The sequence below is a fragment of the Acipenser ruthenus genome, chromosome 6 (genome assembly GCF_902713425.1).
Source record: "Acipenser ruthenus chromosome 6, fAciRut3.2 maternal haplotype, whole genome shotgun sequence".
NCBI classification, from domain to species: Eukaryota; Metazoa; Chordata; class Actinopteri; order Acipenseriformes; family Acipenseridae; genus Acipenser; species Acipenser ruthenus.
Genome location: NC_081194.1, coordinates 8,292,299 through 8,310,079, shown reverse-complemented (window position 1 = coordinate 8,310,079; position 17,781 = coordinate 8,292,299). Strand labels below are relative to the sequence as shown.

Genomic DNA, 17,781 nt, shown 5'->3' with positions numbered 1-17,781 from the left:
CCATCAAATGGTGAAGCAGTGAGCATGTTTTTGTGGTACGGCAATTTTGTTTGGCATAATTATTTACATATCACGGCTCTCTCGTCCGGTTCCTCAAAATACTTCCAAACGTAGCTTTGCCTCATTCCTTTGTTTATAGATACCAATTTATTAAAAACATACAACGTCAGAAAAAAATGCTTGTCATTAACTTTCTAACCCTGTGTGGACTGGATACCATACCATGCCTACTACAGCAGTGGTAGGCAACCCAGGTCCTGGAGTGCCACAGACACTTCTGGTTTTTGTTTTATCAATGATTGGTTTAATTGGTCAGAATTATCATGTGTTTCAGGTATTTAGCAATTGATGATTAAGAGATACCTACAAAACCTGCAGGATTGTGGCACTCCAGGACCAGAGTTGCTTACCCCTGTACTACAGCATGACAAACAGAGTGCACCAATGAAGTGCCAGATTGACCGAGAATAAAACCCGCCCCTGTGTCAATCTTTCTGTTGCACCAATTAGAAAAGCTACTTGGAGGCAATTGCCAAACCCCTTCCTTTTTATAATATCCACCCTTACTGTGGCACCACAGCAGTAGGATAAGCAACGGACTGACTGTATATGATGATAAATTACTAAAATTAATACATTAAAAAAATATGTGTTTGATGAAATTTGTCACGTGACCGATTAGCACATTAGCTGTCGAGCATATTATTTAACATTTAACCACTTCTTTGGAGTTTATACGTTTAAAATTCCCATCCTTACCAAGTACATGTTAGTAAAGTATGTAATGGTTTTTAGAAATATAGTTAATGAAGAGATTGACAGTACTTTTTTTAAAACATGAATCTAAATCTTGAAGTTGTAAAGAGCCCCCCACTTTGAGAAGCCCTGGTTTAAGAGAATGTTGTAATTGCATGGACGACAGGCACTTTACGAACAGCCTACATCATATTCTGCTAAACAGACTATGCTGTACTCACAGGGATTTCTGTGAACTCCACGATGTCTGAAGGTTTCAGCTGGACCTCCCCCAGAATCTCGCTGTAAGGGAAGAACATCTTGGAAATATTGCGGTCCCAACACTTGATGAACCCAAAGTCACTATTCATTGCGACTACCAAGCCCTGGAGAGATAGGAGGACAAAAAGCAAACAGTCACCATCCTGCTCAACGCGGCCAGTACTTCCCAACTCCAATTCTGAGAACTTCACATGCATTTTAAAAATTGATAGGGCACATTAAATAGCATCCATTGTTTGTATAACTTTATAAGTGTGGTATATTTTCTGTTTTGCAAAAAGTACAATACATGCCATACAGCAAGTATGTCTGAATTAGCTGGCACCAAGATCATAATTTGACAGTGGAGGGATGGAAATAGACCCCCATTGCACAGCAGTTATACTGAAGTGGTGCCTGCTGTCTCTGAATGTTTTTTACAAGACTTCTGAATTAAAGCTGCCCTGTCTTCCCACAATCAGGACCGGACTGCACTAAATTATAACTCTGTGGTGTTTTAATTACATTTTTCCATGTCTGGTGAAGCACTGTACAAAATCTCAAAATATACTTGTTGGCAGTCCAGTTTGTTTACATTCCCCAAAGGTAAGCAGTTTGATTCTGTCCTGGTTTTACTACAAGTTGAACAAGACACACCTGATCTTGTTACCTCTGCACTGTGGCTAATCAAGCAAGTATTAAAACCTGGAATGGGAAACCACTCTGCAATAACAGTCTTATTTCCATCCCTGCAGTGTTTGTGACAAGAGAGAAAAACATTACATGGTTTACTTTTTCACAGCATGCAAAGTGCATGATCAAGCACTTCCACTTGATGTCACTATGATCAGAGGATCGGTGTCTGGTTTGGGCTTCTCAAGTGATCGAAACTGGAAATCTTGAGGTACCACCGACCTGTTCTACCCTCGAGGCAGAGCAAATCTTAGAAGGTATCTGGAGACGAGGATTGGGAACATTTGATATAAGCTGTCTCTGCATGACTCACCGTTTCTCTGATTTCATTAGTGTGCTGGAAAGTGTCAGGCAGGATTTCAATGTTTGTAGCTCGCTCCAGTTTGTTACGCCGGTCAATAGACACGTTAAACTGCACATGGTCACCCTCCAACAGTGTTGCCTTCGTCCTGATGTCATTGACTGTGAAGGACAGCTCCTTGGTGCAGTTAATCGTCGCTCGGATACAGCCTGGCAAAGATTTGATCTGTGAGCAGAATGAGGTACAGTAAGGGAACATTACTACTCTTCCAGCAAAATAAAAAAAGAAAATGTATACAAGCAACTCCCAAAAAATACAGTTTAATTTATATTAAATATCTACTGTATTTACTTCTATAAAAGACCACCTTGACTAGGCAGCCTGTGGCTATTGTAATGATTTCAATTTCTAACAAAGAACAAAAAGTACTGCTCAGTAAATATTTTACATTAGAACAATTCTCAGTGACTCACTCTGATGACCGTCCCTTCAAACCATCTGACACTGATGTCATGTAAAATAACTGTTCCCATTGGCAGCAGCCGCACACCCACGGCTACCTCTCTTCCCTGTAGAGACAAAACGCTGGATTTACTAAAACGGCAGCAGCACAAGAAAACACCCATTTCCATTATTCAAGATGTTTTTTTCAAATGAATCTAGCCTTTCATTTGATTTGGCGCCTACTGATTTCTTGAGTTGCTGAGAGGTGCTAAGTTGCATGTAGGGTGTCTTACTGTACAGATTACCTCAAAGTGCACGATACGTCTTCTCTTACAATAAGAGACCCTACACACAATGTACTGGCTTATTTTAAATATCACAAAAACAAAGATTGCATAGCTATTAAACATAAAAAAAGTGTTGCTCTTTTTTTAATGTTCCCATGAATGTCATAACATAAGGTGTACTGGAATTTTAACAAATCCATACGGGCCATGACTTTAAATGTAAAAAATCAAAGCTGTATCATGCAGCATAAAAAAGCGTACCACCTTACAGTTGTTTTAAATGCAAGCAAACTAAGCCAGATCCCAAAACAAAACTCAACAAAAATCTATTTTACGTTCATACTAATCAATAAAAGAGTACTCACTTTAACCTCAGCGATCGTGAACTCCACATTTTCTCCTACCACCAGGGTCTCTGGGTTCCCACAAAACTCATTGTAGTGAAAGAAGATCTCCTGTGCTATATCCGCCCTTTCGATGAACCCGAAAGACTTCTATTGGAAACAATATCCACAGGAAGACCAGCCAAGTTATATTTTTGCCACTACCATATCCCATATAAATGCACAACTCTGATGTGAACCTCACCTTGACTCCAGAGATGACTCCCCGATACCACACTTCTCCTGCCATATTGGGAGCACTGAGAAAAGATCCATTAGTGCATCAATAAAGGTTTGAAAGTGTTTTATGAAATGGAAGCACATTATGAATAATGTAATACAATTTGTAAAAAGCAGACTTTAAAAATGCAACCTCTTCGGGTTTTCTACAAACACAACACTTTCCGTTCGTGTCTTGAATCTAAATGACTGTGATGATATTTTTTTTTCCCTCTCATGTCATGCATCACTGTTATTTCTGCTATATGTACTGCACAACACAGCAGAAAGCAATTGTAAATAATACAAACATTCACTACAAACACACCCACTCTCAAGATCACCCATTAAGTATGTCTTGGTTAGCCCTTTTAAATTATAGGCTACCTGTGACTCATTACAAGCTATTTTTGATATGCTGTACCTGGGTGGAGGTTCATTTTGAACATCCATTATCCCGGGATGGTCATATGGGATATAATCGGGACCCTGCAAGCAGAAAAAAAGAAGGGCAGATAATCTTCTGTGTATTCTAGCACTGCACAAGAAACTGGAGATAACAGAAAGGCAAAGTAACCTGTACTCTCTGTATATTGTATCAGATTTAAATATTCTGTTCAAACAATCTGAGGTTCGTTCATCATAGTGCCCATCAATGGCCAGGAGAGTGCCTGTTTAGTTATAAAGTATAGTGACTGACAAGGCAGTTGAAAAATACTTTTAGCAATCCAATGAAACTGGACAGTCAGAGTTCTGGCTCTGGCAAAGTGAAGTGTGCAGAATAAAAACTACAGTTACGCAGGCATCATATTTTAGTAATACAAAACATTATTGCAACACTATTTAATCATTTCCGAATGTATAACTATTTGGCGTGTTTTATTTAGCCTATCAACTGTGTAGGTTGTGTACACACATTTTATGTATGTACGTTTGTTAAACTGCCAGTTTTTCAAACGTAAACCTAATTAATTATGACAGGGACATCGGGTATAAGTTTGTAATAGTAGACTTAAAAAAAAACAAAAAAAACAAACATGACATTGCAATCAAAATCGTCCTAAAACAGCCATACACTGATGTAAAATACTAGGGATAGGGTCGTGTTGTGAAAATGCTACAACATACGTGTATTTATTTATCAGACTGAAACGCTTCACCGGTTTACTACACATGCAATATTCTGTTTTTTGTTTTGTTTTAAAATGGTAATTTCCAAAGCCCAACCTCAACACTTTTTGATCCGGTGCCTACCTGTTCTTGGCCGGGACAAGGCACGTCGAATTGATGGATCTCTCCGCTACGAAACGGCACCCTGGGAAACATTGCGGCCTGCAGGAGAAATAGGCAAAATAACTATAGCAACGGTGCAAATTACTTTCCGCTGTCTGGTTTTCTTTGCCCTTCATAAGCAGTCACTTAAGTCCAACGTTGGAGTTCGTCTGGTTATAATGTTTATACATTTGCTTGGGAATGCAAACTCGCCGCTATTCGTTTTTTCTCGATTGAAAATGGCGAAACACTGCTGGCCAACTAAACCAAACCTGGAGTTTAAAAGCACCGATATGAAGATGGCAACCATACCAGCGCCTACAGACAACCGAGTGTGGAGACCAGCAATTAGGGAAAACATGGACCTGCGGTTTTAAATTTGATGTTTTATTTAAAATGTTGACTGATGGAAAAAAAGCTCTGTAACTTTAAAAATGTAAAAACCGCTATTGATTTTTGAAGGTGAATCCGTAATACTATTGACAAGATATATCAACTCTACTGAGTTTCAGTTTTTGACTTGTCTTCCTTATGTTACTGATCCTGGATTTACCTAACGTAAACAAATACTGGCCAGTAGAAATTAAACCCGGAATTTGACGATTATGCAGTACATGAAAGAGTTAACTATTTTAGCAGTTGTCATCAGTTACTAGCATCTACCTACTTTTTCAGAAACCAATCAGATTGCTTGTTTTAGTTTCCAACGTTCTACCAGGTTTATAACATCTGTAATATTGTGTTAGTTCTGCATGGACCAAATAATGATCACATTTGAATTGAACTTGTATAATCGTGAGGCAACAGACAGCTAACTAACAGATTACCACAACACACTATTTATTATTATTATTATTATTATTATTATTATTATTATTATTATTATTATTATTGCTGTTTCAAGTTTGTCAGTAAGTAACTAAACTCAATTGCTTCTACAGCATTTGCACTGTAGCTATATAGCTTTGTCATCCACATCCATAAAATACTTTATGATAAGTTAAACAGTAAAACAGGAATCCGAGTAATAAAATGAGACACATGTTTAAACGAGAAGTATCTGCCAATAACAGGAAAGACATTGGTTGAGATAGTATTTTTGGTATTACTGTATTAATAAATGTAACAAACTATATACCAGTATGTTTTATGTCCAGAGCCGTTATGGTGTTATTTCAGTATAGGTTTAATTTCGGTGTTGTTGATTTGTAAGTTTTAGGTTCGAAAGGTGTGGCAATATCTTTAAAAATTGTAATTCATAGATTAAGGTCAAAGTACCCTAACAGCAGATCAACCCCGCTGATAAAGTGAAGTGCACTTCAAGTTCTGGAACGCAGAAACATCGTCTTTTATAAAAGGTAGTGGTACATTTCCTTTTTTATCATGGGTTTCAGCTCATTATTTTAGAAATACTGCTTGATTCACGTTGTTTTACTTCATTATTATTATTTTTAATGTTTAATGTACTGTGATTTAGGTAGGCCAATAAACCGGTTCAATGAATCTACAATTAGACCTTGTCCACACTCTGCCTTTACTAGACCGGCTTAAAAGTGCTAAATACGGTTTGCGTCCACACTACGCATCGTTTAATACCGTTCTCGAGAAGCACTCGAGACCCCTTCAGGAGGCAGTCTGGAGTCCGGTTCTGATTAGATCGCATCAGCTAATGCGGTTTGTCAGAAGTGTGGACTCTGTAATACCGAACTACATTTTGTTGTGTATCCTCCAGTATAACCAAATGATTTCTGATATGTTCTGGCACGTGGACATTACAGATACAGTACTGTACTCGGAACCGGTGCCTGAAGGAGCTGAGCACGACTATCAATACTGCTGCACCCTGTACAATTTGTGAGGCTTGTTGTAAAATGGTGGATCATGGAGCGACGTGATCAGATGCCGAAATCAAGGCACACTGACATCTGGAGCGATCAAATCGGTCGAGGAGAGCTTCCGAGCTCAAAACGAAATGCACCCATTATGATAAAATGCACCTTGTACTTTTAAGAAAAAAAGACATAACGTTCATGCTAAGAAGCGCTATGTCTTCCGTCGGTACGAGCTCCATACTTGCCGGGTTGTAAAATACAGTGCATGGTGGGATAATGTCAAATTAGGTCCCACAGCCCATTGCGCTGCTGCTAGGAACTGTAACCGGGTTATTTTAATAGTGTTTGTACGCATTAAGCCCGACTAAATATGACACGGTGCTTATGGACGCTTTGAGCTGGATTAATTAAAACGTTTTTTGAGTACGGTTCTCGAGATCGGTTATATGTATGTGGACAGGGATAGTCCTGTAAACTATAACGGCCCGTTAAACAGTGCTCCAAAAATTATTTATTTGATCATCAGATATCCCATATGAAATTCCGGTATTTGAAACACTTTGGTGAATATTTCTACTGGTCACTTGTTAAGTGGTTCCTGCTGTTTCTGAATCGTTTAAGACTTCTGTATTAAAGCTGCCCTGTCCCACAATCAGGACCGGACTGCACTAAATTATAACTCCGTGGTGTTCCATGTCTGGTTAAGCACTGTACTACAGCTCAAAATATACCAAATGATCACATTTTCATTTAACTTGTATAATCGTGAGGCGTTTCTTTTTTAAAGCTGTTATGGATAAAGGAATCCACAACTAGATTAACCAAGCGTTTACAGCAATACATGACGGGACTTGACATTCTTGCTACTACAAAATAACTAATAAAAGATGTACAGTGTATACACAAACTTTTTAAAAATATTTTTATCTGAGGTTCGTTCATCATAGTGCCCATCAATGGCCAGGAGGGTTCCTGTTTAGTTATAAAGTATAGTGACTGACAAGGCAGTTGAAAAATACTTTTAGCAATCCAATGAAACTGGACAGTCAGAGTTCTGGCTCTGGCAAAGTGAAGTGTGCAGAATAAAAACTACAGTTACGCAGGCATCATATTTTAGTAATACAAAACATTATTGCAACACTATATTTAATCATTTCCAAATGTGTAACTATTTGGCGTGTTTTATTTAGCCTATAGCAACAGCTTAGGTTATGTACACACATTTTATGTACTGTATGTTTGTTAAACTGCACATTTTTCAAGCGTAAAACTAAATGTTACAGCATTGTGGTCAAATGAAAAGCAGTTTTTAAACAGTTTGTTCTTCCTAATGAATTGTCAGGGACTTCGGGTATACGTTTGTAATAGTAGACTTCAAACTAACAAAATAAGCTACATGACACTGCAACCAAAATCCTCCTAAAACAGCCACACTGATCAAAAACACCAGGGTCGTGTTGTGAAAATGCTACATATACAGTAACTTAAGCCTACGTTAGGGTGACCAGATTTTCAAAGCTCAAAACATTGTTAAATAATTGATACGATTGATTAAATCTGTTAAACATAGGCTATTTTAATGGTTATTTAAAATAAATAGCCATCCTCTAACTCTTAGTATTATCTTTTTTTTAAGCAGCTAATTTCAGTACACTCCCGGGTATATAATTTGTGTTTAATTAGTTTAAGTAGCCATATTGTGTTATATGTATTGCGTACTTTTATATTTAGTTCAATAATAACAATAAATTAAATCACAAAAATACATTAACGTTTTGGCATTTTTCTTTTACTCTATTAATTGACGTTGTTGATGTGGTTTAACCTGGTGGATTCGGATGATTGCAACGCTGCCGTGTAGGCTAAACCTGCCACAACTCAGCAGCTCCAAAATTACCGTGTTACACACAATTCTAGATTCATATTGAATATAAACTAAATGAAAACCCATGGAGCACTAAGGACTAAGCATGTACGCCTGTGTTAATCGCTTTATAAAAAACAATGTGCTTGATTACACTAGTACCTTTTATTTTATTTTACTTTGTTTTTACTGCAGCTGCCATAAACTAAAAGCGGTTTACGTTATTTTAACAAAAGCCGTTTAGCGTGTGTCGCGTTACATTAAGTGGCTGAAAACAGGGACATTTTAATTTGAGCAAAGTGTCGGGACAACGGGACCTTTGCTGGAAAACCAGGACGTCTGGTCCCTAGTCTACGTGTATTTATTTATTGGACTGAAACGCTTCACCGGTTTACTACACATGCAATATTCTGTTTTTTGTTTTGTTTTAAAATGGTAATTTCCAAAGCCCAACCTCAACACTTTTTGATCCGGTGCCTACCTGTTCTTGGCCGGGACAAGGCACGTCGAATTGATGGATCTCTCCGCTACGAAACGGCACCCTGGGAAACATTGCGGCCTGCAGGAAAAATACGCAAAATAACTACAGCAATGGTGCAAATTACTTTCCGCTGTCTGGTTTTCTTTGCCCTTCATAAGCAGTCACTTAAGTCCAGCGTTGGAGTTCGTCTGGTTATAATGTTTATACATTTGCTTGGGAATGCAAACTCGCCGCTATTCGTTTTTTCTCGATTGAAAATGGCGAAACACTGCTGGCCAACTAAACCAAACCTGGAGTTTAAAAGCACCGATATGAAGATGGCAACCATACCAGCGCCTACAGACAACCGAGTGTGGAGACCAGCAATTAGGGAAAACATGGACCTGCGGTTTTAAATTTGATGTTTTATTTAAAATGTTGACTGATGGGGAAAAAAATAAAAAAATAAATATCTAAAACACAAACAGTAGTTAACGATAATATTACAAAATAAACTTCTTTCGTGGTACCGGTAAATTTCAAAATGTAAAAACTGATTGTGATTTTTGAAGGTGAATCAGTAGTACTATTCACAAGATATCTTAACTACTGAGTTTCAGTTTTCGACTTTTCCTTACGTTACCTGCACTGGGTTTACCTGACGTAAACAAATACTGGCCAGTAGAAAATAAACCCGGAATTTGAAACACCCTTGTTAACTTCGATTAGGATTATTATTAGTACAAGAGTTAACTATTTATTTTAGCAGTTGTCATCAGTTACTAGCATCTACCTACTATTTCAGTAACGAATCAGATTGCTTGTTTTAGTTTCCAACGTTCTACCAGGCATAATATCTGTGTAATATTATTGTTAGTTCTGCATGGACCAAATAATGATCACATTTTAATTGAACTTGTATAATCGTGAGGCGTTACTTTTTTAATGCTGTTATGGATAAAGAAATTCACAACTAGATTAACCAAGTGTATACAACAATACATGACAGGTGACATTCTTGCTAATTACTACTAAATAATTAATAAAAGATGTACAGTGTATACACAAACTATTATTATTATTATTATTATTATTATTATTATTATTATTATTATTGCTGTTTCAAGTTTGTCAGTAAGTAACTAAACTCAATTGCTTCTACAGCATTTGCACTGTAACTATATAGCTTTGTCATCCACATCCATAAAATACTTTATGATAAGTTAAACAGTAAAACAGGAATCCGAGTAATAAAATGAGACACGTTTAAACGAGAAGTATCTGCCAGTAACAGGAAAGACATTGGTTGAGAGAGTATTTTTGGTATTACTGTATTAATAAATGTAACAAACTATATACCAGTATGTTTTATGTCCAGAGCCGTTATGGTGTTATTTCAGTATAGGTTTAATTTCGGTGTTGTTGATTTGTAAGTTTTAGGTTCGAAAGGTGTGGCAATATCTTTAAAAATTGTAATTCATAGATTAAGGTCAAAGTACCCTAACAGCAGATCAACCCCGCTGATAAAGTGAAGTGCACTTCAAGTTCTGGAATGCAGAGACATCGTCTTTCATAAAAGGTAGTGGTACATTTCCTTTTTTATCATGGGTTTCAGCTAATGATTTTAGAAATACTGCTTGATTCACGTTGTTTTACTTCATTATTATTATTTTTAATGTTTAATGTACTGTGATTTAGATCGGACAATCAACCGGTTCAATGAATCTATATAATGTTGTCTTATAGTCTTGTAAACTATAACGACCCGTTCCTGCTGTTTCTGAATCGTTCTACAAGACTTTAAAGCTGCCTGTCCCACAATCAGGACCGGACTGCACTAAATTAACTCCGTGGTGTCTACATGTTACACGTCTAGTTAAGAACTGTACTACATCTCAAAATATACTTCGATTAGGATGATTATTATACTTATTAAAATATACTTGTTGAATATATCCAGTTGTTTTACATTCCCCAAAGGTAAGGACACGCTTCCTCTTCTATAGAAGCTGTCTGGTCACTTTGTCAATATGTTTGTTAGGTAAATATAAGTATGCTTCTGCTACTACAGCACTTACAGCAATTGGACGCTGTAAATTAAGCTGTCAGTACCCCAGGATGTAAAGCGACAAAGTTGGAATGTAGCCTGGCAACCGGTGTTAACGAACCTCCTACTACTTCTGTTCTGGTTTCTTGTATGTCCGCAGAAAGGGGCCTCGGTTGCATATCAACACACAGATAAAACAATAACTTTAACTGTCTGAGTGAGAGATGAGTTTCCCCTCAGAAACCAACATCACTTTCACTATGAGTGCGGGGCACGTAGTTTTCTTTGAAATACATGTGATTTACTGTATATTACCGCAGTAGGTAGCCTATATACCTGGAAATAAATGTCCTTACACAACATATAACACGGAATACAGTAATGAATTCATTTTTTTTCGAGGTTGCTTTGACGTCCAGTAGTTCAGTATCTTGACAGTCCTCCGCGCTTAAGGAGGCGCTATATCCTTTGCGTTTATTCGTTGGTTCTCGTCTTGATTGTCGTGGGGCTCTCTCAATCCCTATGGAAATGATCTCCCAATGAAAATGTTGCTGCAGTTCCCGTCCTAAACTGTCAACTGATTAGGAAAAAATATATAAAACAGTAAGACAGGTGCTGCGATGAACCAAAACCATTGTTGACATCCCTCAGAAAACGTATTTATTGATGGAAATCGGTAGCCCATAACTGCTGTGGTAAGTCGGATTAAAATACAAATAGCAATATTGACAATTTGGCTCTCTCACATTGTTAAAAAAACAATAAGTTACTTGGAGGTTTTGTAGGTGTTGTTTGAAGTACAAACACACCGTTTAAATGCATCTCAGCGGTACTCGATTCTTACAGACGCTGTGTTTATTCAGATAGCGCTAGTACTACTCTAGACAAGTCACTGTATGATCTTAATCTTACTTGTTCCAGCTAAACACAAACACACACACACACACACACACACACACACACACACACACACACACACACACATACATACATAGGCTTGACAACTGTCAGGTTTTGGACCGGACATCCGGTTTTAAGGGAATTTGTACCGTGTACGGTCAGAACCACTGACCGGACATCAAAAGTCCGGTTCTTGCGAATCTTGCTTACTCACTGTTCATTGCCGTTTGGGTATTTCACTGTGCAAACGTTTTTTTTTTTTTTTAATCGGTCCGTTAAATTTGAGAACTACACTGAAATATATTCTGCGTTATGTTGCCATTCACTGCTTAGCGGGATCCGATTACTGAGCATCTACTATTAAACAAATAAAATAAATAAATAAATAAATATCACACACAGCATATATAATGAGACAGCGTGCGTCTATTGCAGTAATATTGTTTCAATTTACGGTACTCGCATTGCGGTGTTGCTGTATAATCTACACAGACGTGGTAGCATACATTTAAACACAGGATAAGATTAAAAACAAGGATATTTTAGCGTCCTGGAGAATATTGAAATCCCGTGACACCTTCCTCAAAACCGGGATGATCCAGGGAAAACAGGGACAGGTGCCTCAAGGCTATCCTATCCTACGAAAAAGTTAAGTTATACAAGTGAGGCTGTACCCGATTCTGAAGCATTTACTGAGAACTACAATTTGTACAGTGCACAATATTATTTAATTGTAATGTCCTGTTAGATAGACCAGATTCAGAATCAGTTTGCACTGTTGCTGTCAGTTCTGTTAATTTTCTTCAGCTTCTTTTCTCCCCTTCTCCCCTGCAGATCATGGTTAAGCTTTGAGAGATGGCTGATTTTCTGGCAGGCCTCTGCCACACAGACCCACTCGACCCCTTGCCAGTTTGGGAAAATGGCACCTTTGGACTGTGCTTTAACCAGCTGTTTCTAAATGCATTGCCACACACTCTGCTTGCTGTCTCCAGTGCGTGGTACCTAAGTGCCCCAAGGTAGTTCGAACCTTTAGCTGCTTTCTTGTGTTTGTAGCACAGGGATCCAAATAAGACTCCCATTGCATAGCATTTTGATCCATTCCTGGTTTTAGTATGAGTTTAATAAGACACAACTGGTCTTATTACCTATACATTGTGGCTAATCAAGCGCATAACAAAACCTGGAATGGGGGGGAAGTGCTATGCAATATTCTTATTCCATCCCTGAATCATCCACTTGTGCATTGGAGCAGAATGTTATGTATTTTGGTGTTTTCTTTGCCAATGTAAGTAAGATCTACATTAACCTATTAGATACCAAGTTACTTTTTCTTTGAAAAAATCAGAACATAACCTCTATATGTAATTTGATACATTATTGATGTAACTTAAAAAAAGGATGGTGAGTAAGTAGATTCAAGAAACTGCACAGAGTCCTTTTCTTTAATCAGTTGTTAGGTTTATTGAAATATGCAGGGAGTCTGGTCCCAGGTACAGGACAAACAGAATACTCGTTCTTACAATTGTTGCATGACATTAAATACCCTTCTGCATAGGTGTCTCTCTCCTCCTCTTTCTCTGACACTTAACCAATAGAAAAGGTACAACACATTATCCTGTTACCATATATTTCATTTAGTGTGAGTGTGTGTGTGTGATGTGTGTGTGTCTGTGTGTGTAGTCTAGTGTGACGACCTCTGAACTCAGTGCATTCTTCAGACCCCTGGTGCCCCAAAAAGGTCCATACATCTGGTTTTTGTCATCTTCCTTGTTCCTATCTCTCCGTTTTGCATGAGACCCTTTGAGTCCAGTGGCATTATCTCTTATTCTCCCTGTGAACCTTTGGGTCCAACGGCAGTCCCTGGGAGCCTTTTAGCTCCTTTATGCTTTGTATTCCCAAAAGTCTTAGAGCCTGGCCCCTTCTGGTCCATAGCACTGTTATCTTGTTAGCTCGCAGTCAATGTTGGACAAGAAGCTTGTAGACGCAAGGTCTCTTATCAATTGTTAGCAGTACATGCAATTTGAACCAAACAGTCTGCTATCTGCAATATTAGTTTCTTTTCAGAAAAGAACACCAGTATAGCTCTGCCAGTCCACATGCGTAGCAAACTGCTAATCAATTCTCGATCCATGTTTTCCAACAATTATTTAGGCTTAAACTTTTGCAGTGAACAAAATTAGAGGAAGTTGTAATAACAATATAGTTAAAGAGAAAATTAAAATAACTGGTAACAAAAATGTTCTAAAAAATTACAAAGCAGCCTGTTCTCAAATCAGGACAATGGCACTTAATGGGTTAAACAGTTCTAGAAAGAGGGAGGAATTGGGAGCAGAGAGAATTTAATTTATTGTACCTTACTGCATTGTGTGCCCGAAAGGTTCTAATCGTGTTATGTTTTGCTTTATTTCTTTAAAGATGGAACAGGCGTTTGGGCTGTGCATCGTGTGGCTGGAGCTGCAGGGCTGCTGCATCGTTCCTTCTGGCGCTGCTCTTCCTTGTAGACGTCGCTGTGCTTCCCTTCCTTGGCGACCCCTCCCTCTATCTGGTCGTGTTGGCTGATGGAGTTTCTGCGCTGGCGTGGATCGTCCACGGGGTGGCGCTGGTGATCCTTCAACGGTCGGTCTATGGAATGACCAGGGGCCCGTCCACACTGCTGGTTCTAGCCCTCTTGCCTGTCGTTACTCTGATCATCACTTTAGTATCGTACTGCCAGGATAGCAGCTACCTTGATCCCACGCAACCTTTGCGGCTCCTGCGCCTGGTTCTGTTGTCGGCCCAGCTGTTTCTTCTGCTGATGTACCTGGTTGCGTTTGCACTTCCACGGTGTGTAGAAGACCTTTCTCTTTCCATCAACGACTCGGATAACGCACCGCTGTTGCCGGGATCAAGCTTCTTGGGGCAGGATGGGCAGATCATCGCGGAGGATGGAAGCAGTTGGGTCTCTCAGCTCTTCTATTTGTGGTTGAACCCCTTGATGAAAAGGGGCCAGCGGCAGGAGCTGAATAGGCCCTCCGACGTCTACCTCCTCCCTAGGAAGCTCCGTACCAGAGTCATCCGGGACCACTTCGACCGCTGCTTGGAGACGTGCAGGCAGGAAAGAGCGGAGAGTGAGGCAGCACTTCTGAACAAGAGGGTGCATGTTGCTGGGAGAAACATCCAGAATGGGTCGTGGAGCAGGCCAGACCAACTGGAGGATGAGTGGGTAGAACACGGGACAGACATTGAAGAACCGGAGGTCCAGCTCCTGTGGGTCCTGCACAAGGCGTTTGGTTTGAGGTACTATTTGCTGGGTTTGCTGAAGCTGGCTGGGAGCATGCTGGGATTCACCGGGCCGCTCTTGCTAAACGAGCTCGTGGGTTTCATGGAGTCCGGAAGCGCACCCATTAGCCGCGGGGTGTGGTGCGCCTTGTGGCTCTTTGCCAGCACCTTCATGGGGGCCGTCCTCCGGAACTGGTTCACCTTCGAAGTTCTGAAGGTCTCCCTGTCGGTCCGTGCCGCCGTCATCTCCGCCATCTACCGCAAGGCCCTGCAGGTCAGCAGCACCACCCTGGCACGCTTCAGCCTGGGCGAGGTGGTCAACTTCATGAGCACGGACACCGACCGCCTGATCAACTTCTTCCCCAGCTTCCACGAGTTGTGGAGCCTGCCTGTCCAGTTCGCCATCACTCTGTACCTGCTCTACCTGCAGGTGGGCGTGGCGTTCCTGGGCGGGCTGGCCCTGGCACTGCTACTGGTGCCTCTCAACAAGGTCATCGCCAGCCGCATCATGGAGAACAACAAGCACATGCTCAGGCACAAGGATGCCCGTGCCAAGGTATGCAGGCCTGCCTGCCTGCTTGCTGCTCAGATGACCCTCCTATTCTCTTTTACTGCTGTCACTCTCTCCAAGTGACAGCCCCTTGCATTAGCCAATTGTAGTGATTCCTGTTTCATATTTTACGACTTCGCAAAGAACAACAATTCATTCTAATACTAGTTTGTTTCTTTATGAAAGATTTCAAAAATGTCTTTACCCTTAATAATCCTATAAAGGCCAGTGAAGTGATTTTGGGTGGGAAGATGGATTTGATGTAATTTTTTTTTTTTTTTTTAAATCCTCAGCTGATGACTGAGATCCTGTTTGGCATGCGTGTGATAAAGTTCTACACGTGGGAGAAGCACTTTCATGAGAAGATCTCTGCCTGCAGGAGGGAGGAGCTGGCGAGGCTGAAGACCATGAAATACCTGGATGCTGTCTGCGTGTACACCTGGGCTGCGCTGCCTGTAGTCATCTCCATCCTCACTTTCATCACATATGTACTGCTTGGCCATGAGTTGACTGCAGCCAAGGTGTGTGTGTGCGTGTCGTTAGTGAACTAATTATCACAACAAGGAGACAACAGTTTAATTCTGCACTGCCTGATCAGTGCAGTACTGCTTAGGGAAGAAAGTAAAGACGTTCTGACGTCCTTAGTGCTGTTGTTCCTCATAAAGTCGCCACTCCATTACATTTAATTGTACAATTAACCCCAGACACAGAAGGGACTCCCTGTGTTTTTGGCAGCAACTTTTCTACTGAATTAGACTAGTTCTTAATCTCTTCCTGAGCTGTAGGCTCTTACATACGATTATATGGCAGTGAAACTATGGAATGGGCATTTTCAGCTTTACTTTAGATTTTGAATGCATTTTATTTTTTGTTTTCTAATGCTGGAGGGAGTAGATCCTTGGTAAGAAATAAGTTCTCCTTGTGTTCTCGGGGAGGTCATCAGGGATATTACAGACCCGTCTTTATCCAACCAGCTTGTGAGCTTCCCTGCCATGTACCTGTGTTTCTGAGGTGCGTTTTCATTTCTTACAGGTTTTCACTGCCCTGGCACTGGTTGGCATGCTGATCCTGCCCCTCAATAATTTCCCCTGGGTTGTGAACGGGACATTAGAGGCCAAGGTGTCTCTGGATCGAATCCAGCGCTTCCTCCAGCTATCAGACCAAGATTTAAACTCCTATTACAGCCTTGGTATGCTGCTGATAGCTGACCTCGTTTAGCACTTGTTTAGTCTGCACCAGACCTGCGGTCAATTATACAATTACAGCAGCACTGTTTGCTTAAGTTACAATTACAATTTACAATTACAATTACAGTCACTACAATTTTTGTTCCTGGGTAGTAAGTGTTATTTCCTAATTGCTTATGCCTCAAAAGTATAGAAAATGGCTATTATTCCCCACAAACTTTGCTTTTGTGACCAGGACAGTGATATTTTGAAATTTACTTATTTCCAATGAGAAAACGGGTGAATTTGTGTCTTTTCGTTCACATAAAGTCAGAAAAAAACAACATATGAATCCAAATTAACATGTATTTATACTAAAGTAATACAAAAATGACTACAAAAGATTTAGAAGTGAGTAGTTTTTCGAGATTTACGATTATACTGTAAATCACTTTCACGAATCAGCCCCCAAATGTAGTCTCCCATCATGTTCTCGTTATACTGTCCTTGGTAGCGGCGTTCAAAGTCCAGTATATCCTGGTGGAAGCGCTCGCCTTGCTCCTCCGAGTGCGCTCCCATGTTCTCCTTGAATTTATCAAGATGAGCATCAAGGATATGGACTTTGAGGGACATCCTACAGCCCATTGTGCCATAGTTCTTCACCAGAGTCTCAACCAGCTCCACATAGTTTTCGGCCTTGTGATTGCCCAGGAAGCCCCGAACCACTGCGACAAAGCTGTTCCAAGCCGCTTTCTCCTTACTAGTGAGCTTCTTGGGGAATTCATTGCACTCCAGGATCTTCTTTATCTGTGGTCCGACGAAGACACCGGCTTTGACCTTTGCCTCAGACAGCTTAGGGAAGAAGTCTTGAAGGTACTTGAAGGCTGCCGACTCCTTATCTAGAGCTCTGACAAATTGTTTCATAAGGCCCAATTTGATGTGCAGTGGTGGCATCAGCACCTTCCGGGGGTCCACCAGTGGCTCCCACTTGACGTTGTTCCTCCCCACAGAGAACTCGGTCCGCTGTGGCCAGTCCCGCCTGTGGTAGTGCGCCTTGGTGTCCCTGCTGTCCCAAAGGCAAAGATAGCAGGGAAACTTGGTAAAACCGC

At 40.2% G+C, this 17,781-nt stretch overlaps 2 protein-coding genes across 9 annotated transcripts in view; one reads left to right on the top strand and one right to left on the bottom strand.

The window, feature by feature from the left end:
• LOC117411239 (uncharacterized) overlaps positions 1-9,154 on the bottom strand; it is a 46,499-nt gene extending 37,345 nt beyond the window's left edge. For all 6 annotated transcript variants that reach the window (XR_009328833.1, XR_009328832.1, XM_059024901.1 and 3 more), the window contains exons 1-8: positions 8,773-9,154; positions 4,578-4,655; positions 3,748-3,812; positions 3,310-3,364; positions 3,087-3,215; positions 2,464-2,559; positions 2,003-2,215; positions 978-1,121 (exon numbers count right to left, since the gene is read on the bottom strand). Coding sequence is in view for 4 of the 6 variants with exons in the window: in XM_059024901.1 (XP_058880884.1) it covers positions 978-1,121; positions 2,003-2,215; positions 2,464-2,559; positions 3,087-3,215; positions 3,310-3,364; positions 3,748-3,812; positions 4,578-4,655; positions 8,773-8,844 (852 nt within the window). In the remaining 2 variants the exon portion in view is untranslated. The remainder of the gene's footprint in view (positions 1-977; positions 1,122-2,002; positions 2,216-2,463; positions 2,560-3,086; positions 3,216-3,309; positions 3,365-3,747; positions 3,813-4,577; positions 4,656-8,772) is intronic.
• A 704-nt stretch (positions 9,155-9,858) lies between these two features.
• abcc10 (ATP-binding cassette, sub-family C (CFTR/MRP), member 10) overlaps positions 9,859-17,781 on the top strand; it is a 29,791-nt gene continuing 21,868 nt past the window's right edge. The window contains exons 1-5 of one of the 3 annotated variants that reach the window (XM_059024897.1): positions 9,859-10,330; positions 12,533-12,714; positions 14,114-15,512; positions 15,800-16,027; positions 16,539-16,695. In XM_059024897.1, coding sequence (XP_058880880.1) covers positions 12,554-12,714; positions 14,114-15,512; positions 15,800-16,027; positions 16,539-16,695 — 1,945 coding nt within the window. In that variant the 5' untranslated portion in view covers positions 9,859-10,330; positions 12,533-12,553. Of the gene's footprint in view, positions 10,331-11,291; positions 11,494-11,825; positions 12,347-12,532; positions 12,715-14,113; positions 15,513-15,799; positions 16,028-16,538; positions 16,696-17,781 lie in introns of those variants that run through there. The other 2 variants (XM_059024896.1, XM_059024898.1) reach the window with 2 other exon arrangements.